The sequence below is a fragment of the Cicer arietinum genome, chromosome 4 (genome assembly GCF_000331145.2).
Source record: "Cicer arietinum cultivar CDC Frontier isolate Library 1 chromosome 4, Cicar.CDCFrontier_v2.0, whole genome shotgun sequence".
NCBI classification, from domain to species: domain Eukaryota; kingdom Viridiplantae; phylum Streptophyta; class Magnoliopsida; order Fabales; family Fabaceae; genus Cicer; species Cicer arietinum.
The window spans coordinates 24,816,680-24,825,857 of record NC_021163.2 but is presented as its reverse complement, the minus strand read 5'-3'; the positions used below and the strand labels follow the sequence as shown (position 1 = coordinate 24,825,857).

Genomic DNA, 9,178 nt, shown 5'->3' with positions numbered 1-9,178 from the left:
GCGCAAGATCTTTCTTTCATACATAATGCAACATTAAATTTTAAAATCATTTATGAAAGAATTTGGATTAATTGATAGTGGTTCTAAATTACTAATTGAAGTACTAATCATTAGGCTGTTCAAACCAAGGAAAAATAAAAATAAAATAAAAAATAAAAAAACACTTGAACCATAGTTGGAACCAAAATAATATTCATTCAACTAATCTGAAACTGAAAGAAAATTGTTCCCAAACAGGACACATTCTCTCAACAAATTTGACAAGATTTAAGATTTTTCAACAGTTGTATGCTAACTTTGACAATTTCAATAAAATACAAAACGAGATGGGCATGATCAACTTGGTCCAAATCCAACAGAGGTGCAGCGTGCAACATTTAAAGATTCAAAGAAAAAGGACTACAAGGCTCTCTTCTACATTCATCAAAGTGTTGATACCGTTGAAAGAATCTCGAAGGTCTCCACATCAAAATAAGCTTGGGATATCTTGGTGAAATATTATAGTGATGGGAAGAAGATCAAGAAAGTGAAGTTTTAAGTGCTAAGGAGACAATATGAGCTCCTACAAATGAAAGAAGATGAGAATGTGGCTGACTACTTCAATCGTGTGCAAACAATTACAAGTCAGATGGAGACCAATGGTGAAGTGATGTGGTAATTATTGAGAATATCCTAAGAACTCTAACACAGGGATTTGATCACATAGTGGTGGTCATAGAGGAATCAAAGGATCTTGAGACATTAAAGGTGGAAAACTTGCAAGGTTCACTAGAAACTCATGAGTTGAGAGTGAAGGAAAGAAGTGCAGCAAACACACTTATACAAGCTCAGGTCAACAAAAGAGCCAATCAAGATGAAGGAAAATACAAGAAGGGAAAAGGAAAATCCAAGTGGCACAAGAAGCAAGATTCAGATGAAGGTGCTGAAAATTCAAGGAATCAAAATATTGGTGAGAACTATCGCAAGAAATCAAATGGCAATAAAAGAGGTAAAAATAAATTCAATACGAAAAGGATTTAATTTTAGGAGTTTTCAAATGTTAAAGGGCAGGGACATGGTGCAAGGACTAACTGAAAATCATATGCCAAAGCATCTATGTGAAGAATGTTGTCAGGACAAGGAACATAGGAACTCATTTGAATATGAAGTTCCAACTAGATCATCAAAAAAACTAGAGGTAATTTTTCTGATGTTTGTGGTCCATTTGAGGATGTTTCACTAGGGGAAACAACTATTTTGTGTCATTCATTGATGAGTTTACAAGAAAAATATGGATTTATCTAATTAAAAGAAAAATGAAGTGTTTTATCTGTTTAAGAAGTTCAAACTGATGGTAGAAAAACAAAGTAGTTATGGTCTTAAATTGATTAAGACAGATGGAAAAAGGGAATATATATATCTCATAAGTTTCATGAGTTTTATGAAAAAGAAGGAATGATACATGAGTTCACTGCACCATACACACCACAACATAATGGTGTTGTAGAAAGATGAAATAGGACCATCTTGAACATGGCAAGGAATGTAACACCCTGATTTTTAACAACGCGAGTGCATTATTTTTTTAAAACAATAATCGAATTTCAGAAATTAAGAAAGAAATACCTTTGGATAAAATATTTAAGTCGTAACACAACGACAAAAGTAAACAATATTTACAAGCAGCGAAATAATTTTTGAAATAAAAACCTAAAGTATTTAAACATCAAAATACACTGGGGCTTTGAGGCCTATTAGACATAGCTCATACCCCTGAGGTATTCTCGGCAGACACCTGTACATAAGCACTGCCCTAAGAATTTTAACTCCCCCACGTCACGTCAAAATGTGGTACATGGACCCATCAAAATAAAAGTCTACCTGACAATATGAGGTATAGGTACAGTCTTCCAAATTGAAATAAATATATCCACAAAAGAAAGACGTCTATCCCCTATACAACCATCTAATCTGATCATGCTACAAAAAACTATACAACCCGAGTGATCTCCACGCTCCCCGCAAGATCCTTTTGACACAACACCGGTCAGGTATGTCTAACTATGTGTCCATATTTAGGGTACTACCCGGTAGGACGATCCTAATTCTCATTTGAGGGCAAAACCCAGATTTCCACAATAATTGTAAAGGTCACCAATCGAAATTAACAAATATCACTTAGCATTTAAATTTTAAATGCACAAAATAACCTTTCATCGTAGCATACTCCTTGAAAGGGTTTTCATATGCCAAACATGCATAATCAAAGTTGAAAAATGAAGTTTTAGACAAAACTGCACTGTCGTATTCGAATACAACATCCCTGTATTCGAATACAATGTTAATTTACAAGTCAGAAGCAAAAACAACACAATTGTATTCGAATACAACAAAATCAGGACAACTATATTCGACTACAACCTCATTGTATTCGAATACAAAGATGTTTCAAAAGTCAGTAGCAAAATCAGAACATCTGTATTCCACTACAACCTCATTGTATTCAAATACAACTGCAGAAAAATGCAGAATTCAGTTTCAAAATGGTTTCCCAATCAATCAACACTTACAAACAAATCCAAACAATCACACTTATCAATTTCGGCACAATCATGACATCAACTAAGTATTCATATGCAATCATCATAGTATAACAAACATGACTCGCGTGCCAAGCACCCTAATGCAATGCGTATATGCCAAAATGCATGAATTTCCGGAATCCGAACCAAAACCCTCCTCGAAGGGGCGTGAATCATAATTGTACCGCCTATCACATGCTAATACTAACTACCGAGGTGCCACCTATCACGGGTCAGCACTATTTACTAAAAATCATAAATCATAAATGTACCGCCTATCACAGACCAATACAGTTTACTGAGGTGCCACCTATCACGGGTCAACACGATTTACAAAAAGAAATGTAAATCGTAAATGTACCGCCTATCACAGGCCAATACTATTTATCGAGGTGCCACCTATCACGGGTTAGCACGATTTACAAAAATGTGCAGTCTATCACGGACCTACACGATAATATGAACCAACATATCACATGGCATCATCTCGTGGCCCATCATGGTCACCACTATCACCATGGCACCATCGCGATCACCATGTACTATGAAATGCATGAGCATACACTGACTCTTTCCACAACAATCATTAAGTAAATGCAAATATTAAAAGATTCCCCATTTTTAATACTCATTTAACACTAATGATTTTCAAATTCAACACAGAGCATAATCAAACATATATTTTCCACCACCACACATCAAATTTAATCCACAATTCACATTAAATTCGATCAATTCAAATTCCACAAAACCACACCAATCTTAATCATCAATAACCCAAATATTTTCACAAAATTCAAAACATAACTTATGCCAAATTAATTTTCACAAACCACACCTCAAACACATCAAATTTAATTCTCTCAAAAAAATACATAAATGAATTAAATTCCTTTTCTACAAAATCACACATCAATTTCACAAAGTTCCAACTCCACAAATACACATATAGCACCCTATATGCAAGCTAAAAGTTTGGAAGGAGCCCTTACCTTAACAGTAGCTTTAACGAGCGATTACGGTACCGTGATCAATTTCGATAAAATCTCCGCTCGCGTCGTGGTTTCCAATGTTAGTTCACTAGCTCTGTAGCGAACTAGTTCACTACAACTCAATTCTTCAAAGTCATATTTTCTTTCTAATCTATTTTGAAAGAACATCTCAAATGGCTTTAGCTTTTGTCACCCCATAAAAATCCATATCTTCCTTTCAAATCCATTTTGAAAGAACGTGTCAAATAGCTTCAACTTTTGACTCCCCACAAAAATCTATATCTTCCTTATTTGGCATTAATAAATACCTTGCTTTTTCAGATATGGACCTTTACGGATCCTCTCTTCCTTAGGCACATGCCATGTCCACCACTTTCCTTGTTGTTGGCTCAACTTTTGCCACACTTTCATCCTTTTCCACTACAGTTGTTCTTTCTCCAAGATAGCCTTCTCCAACTTCTCAACATGTGGATGAAGACTCTTGTTCTCCAAAACGCACCAAGATAAAGAAGGACGCCTCAAAAATCAGAAAGGATATCACTATGAATTTTCACTGCTCTTCAAATTATCATTGATAAACAAGTTCGTCAAGATCGTGAGAACGCAATCTTAAGGGATTGGATGGACACTCAACTAGCTCCCAAGTTGGTACTTGAACCACTTTTTCCTAATCTGCCTCCTACTTTTCCCGATTTGCCCATGCCCCCTATCTCTTCATCCTCTGATGTCTCCTCTCCATCTTTATCTTTTTGAAGTTGTTTTCACTATCGGTTCCTCCCACCACTTTTTGATACGACAAAGGGGGATAAGTAGAAATTATATTTAAAAAGTATTTTTGAACTCATTATTAGTTCTTTGTTGTACCCTTCTTTTTTTAGTTTGAACCTTATGTATGAACTCTCTTGATATTATTAATGAAGAAAAAATATTTTAGTTCAAAAATATATGTTAATGAAGACAAAAATTAAGAGGGAGCTTTTTTAACAAATGCACTTTGTATTATATCATATTTAAATTAAGATCAAAATTAAAATCAAGTAATATGTTTGTCATCATAAAAAATGGAGATATTGTTAAGACAAAATCCTAAATCCAGTGTTTTGAAGAAGAAAAAAAAAGTTAATTAAACTCTAATCATGATTCTGACTACGTTGATGTTTAACATGTGTTCTTGAGCGTTTTATTCAAAGATAAGTAATCAAATACATTCATACAACAATCAACAACTCATGCTTTTGGTATTTCAAAACACACTCACTTCAAAATCCAATTCTTCAAAGAGTAAGTAGTGAAAGGAAGATAGACATAGAGAGATGGCAAGAGAAAAGACATAGAGAGGATGCGGGAGAGAGAGAGATTAGGAAGGAGGGAGAGATGGGAAAAAACAAGAAATCAAAGTAGAATATACAAGATAAGAAAAAGAAAGAAGGGATATAAGAAAAAGGAAGGAAAGAGAAAGGGAGAAATTAAATAAAAAATAAAAAAAAATTGTTATATAATATTCATTATTACATGACATATGTATACATTACTCTAAGGTACATGAAGAATCAATGAGAATGAATTCTCATGATACAAGTCAAATTTAAATCATTATTAAAATATAAAAATAAAAAATTAGTATATGTATGTTGTATGCAAAATGAATTATGTTAAAATAATATAAAATATACACTATTAATTTATCCAATACTAAAAATTAAATTAATTGTACTTATTACTTTTTTATTAAAATTCGTAATACTTAACATTCTAACTTAAAAGTAAAATTTTAAATTGTAGATTAATCTCAAAACTAAATCCTTAATCAAGATTGTAGAGTATTGATGTTTGATTTTTGGTTTTATATTTGCATCATAATATGAAAAAGAATTAAAAAATTAATATATATTATTAGAAAAATAATTAAAAAAAATATTTTCTTTCTTTAAATAGAGTAAAAAATTAAAATTTTTCAATATAAAAATATTTAAGATTAATAATGTTGAGTTATTTAAAAATATTTAATTGTTTTCATAATACCTACATAATTTATACAATAATATTAATCATTGTTGCATCAAAAATTGCTCTAAATTAAAATTATTAAAATTTTAATTATTTGTGATCTTTTATGTTTCAAGATAGATTAAATAGTCTTATTTTAATTTTTATTACAAATAATTTTTTATAGAGAATCTTGATTATAATGAATAAATTATTAATGTTTTTTGCAAGAAAAAAATATAATTGTAGTTCGGGCACCAAACATCCTAGGACCGGCTCCGACAACAACCCACATATTTCTATAGTTGAGCGCTGTGGAAAGCATTTTCAATATCAATTTTCCCTAACTCTTCTTATCAGGGTATTAGCATGATCTAAAAGCTTTATAAATGCCGTAAAAACTATTCTTGATTGTGACATCGTCAACTCCATACTTCCACGATTAAACAACATTCCAAAATGCTTCAACTTTTTCTCACATAAACGTGATATAGATTCCATGAATTACACAGTTCAACTAATTTAAAATATCTAGTACTGTATAGAGTTAAAGGACAAACAGCAGTTAAGAGAGAGCAGGCAAAATGGCGAAATGGAGGAGGGCCGCATGGAATTCAGAAATTGATTAAAAGCTTTATGCATATACACAGACAAACCAAATTCACAATAGCATAATTTGATTTCAGTAATATCTTAATATAATTAGTTAGCCGGAGCTAGCAAATGTAATTTACATACCATGTTACAGGTTCAAAATAAAAACAATCTAGATTCCCATATTTTTGTTTTTTATTCTATCATCAAATATTGTGGATCAATGACATTCTTCTCTGTTTACATTAAATAAGATGTTTTTTGTTTCAAAAATTCAACTCATAAATGATGAAGTCCTTTATATGGACTTTGAACTTACCAAGTACCAAGCTGTTGTAGTAAAAAATCACATTGCAAAAGTTTCATACATTTTTTGGTACATTATAGTTTGCATGTTATATTTAGTTAGACGCACACAAAGAATTGACCTGTGTAGATTGTATATGCTACCAATAGTCCCCACACGAGCAAGTCCCTTCATTAAAATGGTGAAACCGATTCGCATCCCGAACAATTATCGACCTTCTCATAACCGCCGATACCATCTTAGAAAACGTGTGACAATCACCACAGACCCTCAGATTTTTAGAGATCCTAATGGGATCACCCTGTGGGATGGAAATTAGTCCAAATGCAATAGCTAGTTTTTCACTGTGTGTGTACAACATTTCTTTCTTGACTTCGTCTTCAACATCTTGCAACACAAATTCTGTATCAGGTACATAGCCAGCCATCTCCAACTTCCTAATTACACTCATCAACGTTTCATAGATTTCATTTGATTGAGGATGTGATCTATCTCCAACACTAAACTGATAGGTTTCATTATCAACTTCGATCCATGTCCATCCAGGAACTTTCTTCAGCTTCCTTTGGTTTATCATATCCCTAAATTCTGCCACCTTTTCCCACTTACCAGCTTTTGCATATATATTAGATAGTAAAACATAGTTCCCTGGATTTTGAGGCTGTAGTTCAAGAAGAGAATTCGCTGCCTTTTCAGCCAACTCCATGTTCCCATGAATTCTACATGCTCCAAGCAAAGCACTCCAGAGCCTTTCATCTTTTACAACTGACATGGTCTCTATCAATTTCGCCGCCTCGTCTAGCCTCCCTGCACGTCCAAAAAGGTCAACCACACAGGTATAATGTTTGATATCAGGTCTAACAGCATAATCTTCCCACATCGAATTGAAGAAGCGAAGACCGTCTTCGATTAGTCCTGCATGACTACAAGCATATAAGAGCGAGACAAATGTGATCCTATTTGGCAAAATCGCAGAGTTCAACATCATATGAAATAAGTCAAGAGCTTCTTTTCCCTTCCCATGATATCCATAGGCGGCGATCATGGCACTCCACGAAATAACGTTTCTCTCTTTCATCCTATCGAAAACCTCTCTTGCAGACTCGACGCATCCGCACTTGGCGTACATGTCAATCATTGCAGTCCCCAAGATCACATCCAAAGAGAAACCATTCCTACAAATATACTCATTAACAAACCTAGCCTTATGCATAGCCCCCAATTTAGCACAAGCATTAACAACCGTCACCATAGCAACCTTATCGGGAACAAAACCTTCTTCCATCATCCGATCAAACAAAACCAACGACTCATATGCATTGCAATCCGCATAACCACCAATCATAACCGTCCACGTTACAAGATCCTTACTAAGCATTATATCAAATAACCGGCGTGCATCCTCAATCACCATACACTTAGCATACATATCCACAAGAGTAGCACAAACAAAATGATCCAATAACAGCCCATGTTTCAATACCACATCATGAATCATTTGACCCATTTGAAAATCCTTTCTGTCCCTACAAGTTCTAATCACAAAAGGTAAAGTGTAGTTATCAGGGGTAACACCATATCTAAGAATTTCCCTAAAGGTTGCATAACAATTGGCATAACCACCAAGCTTGGAAAATCCACCAATCATGACACTCCAAGTTGTTGGATCTCTCATTGGCATTTCATCAAACAGATGGTGTGCATCATCAATGGCCTTGTGTTGGACATAGAAATAAAGGAGTTTGTTTGCAACAACGAGATCATTGAATGTTCCGTAGATTAACACGTTAGCGTGAACTTGTCTGATATGGAAAACGTGTCTGCAGGTATATAGAAGACGAACGCAAGATTGAGCTACCATTGAGAATGAGAGTACATGTAATTGACTAGTACTTCATGAACATATTTATTTTATTGTTTTTTCGTCACTACCGAGCAAAAAGAGTCAAAACAACTTCCTAGTTTGCATATGATGATCGAATGTCCAAACACAAACATAAGTTCAGGATTATCAGGCATAATATGGTTTCTTTTGGGGCAAATTCCAATACAAAAGTTTATGCTGCCAATCTGCCATGATGATACCTGATAAATGTTTAACCATGAACCACTATTTAAGAGGTATTTTTAGGAGCACGTGACTTAAACTTCTTTCTTTCTTTCACTCACTTGTGTTTCCTAATTTTTGATTTCCCTCACACTTGCACTCGTGTTTTCCAAGAATTATAACCCAAGCTCTTGATGCCAAGAAGGCAATACCAACTATTACTTCAATGTGAGCAGGTTGTTGTTAATCAGAGGAGAACAAATGGTGAATCATTAACTGAAGTGGTGATTATTGTAAAGATCTTTAGAACATTAACACAAAGGTATGATCACATAGTGGTGGCAATTGAAGAATCAAAGGATCTTGATAAGATGAAGGTAGAGGATTTGCAAGGCTCTTTTGAAGCTCATGAACTGAGAGTAAGAGAAAGGTGTGTAGCAACCTCAACATCTCAAGTTTAGGCCTTACAGGCCCAAGATAGCAAGAAGACCAACTAAGGTGATATGAAGCACAATAAAGGCAAAGGTAAATTCAAGTGGTACAAGAAATATGATTCTGATGAAGAGACCAATGATTGTGATGAAGGAGCTGGAAGTTCAAGAAGATGAAGTATGGTGAAATAAAGATGTTTGATAGTTCAAATAGGTTTGTATTGAAGGCACCATTGTCCAGAAATAGAACCTTCAAAACA

General features: G+C 34.1%; 1 protein-coding gene across 1 annotated transcript; it reads right to left on the bottom strand.

Annotated features, from left to right (window-relative positions):
* Positions 1–6,199: 6,199 nt before the first annotated feature.
* LOC101497934 (pentatricopeptide repeat-containing protein At2g03880, mitochondrial-like) lies at positions 6,200–8,927 on the bottom strand. The gene has a single exon (XM_004515161.4). It carries the CDS (start codon positions 8,299–8,301, stop codon positions 6,580–6,582), a length of 1,722 nt encoding a protein of 573 aa, XP_004515218.1. The 5' UTR covers positions 8,302–8,927; the 3' UTR covers positions 6,200–6,579.
* Between the last annotated feature and the right edge of the window lie 251 nt (positions 8,928–9,178).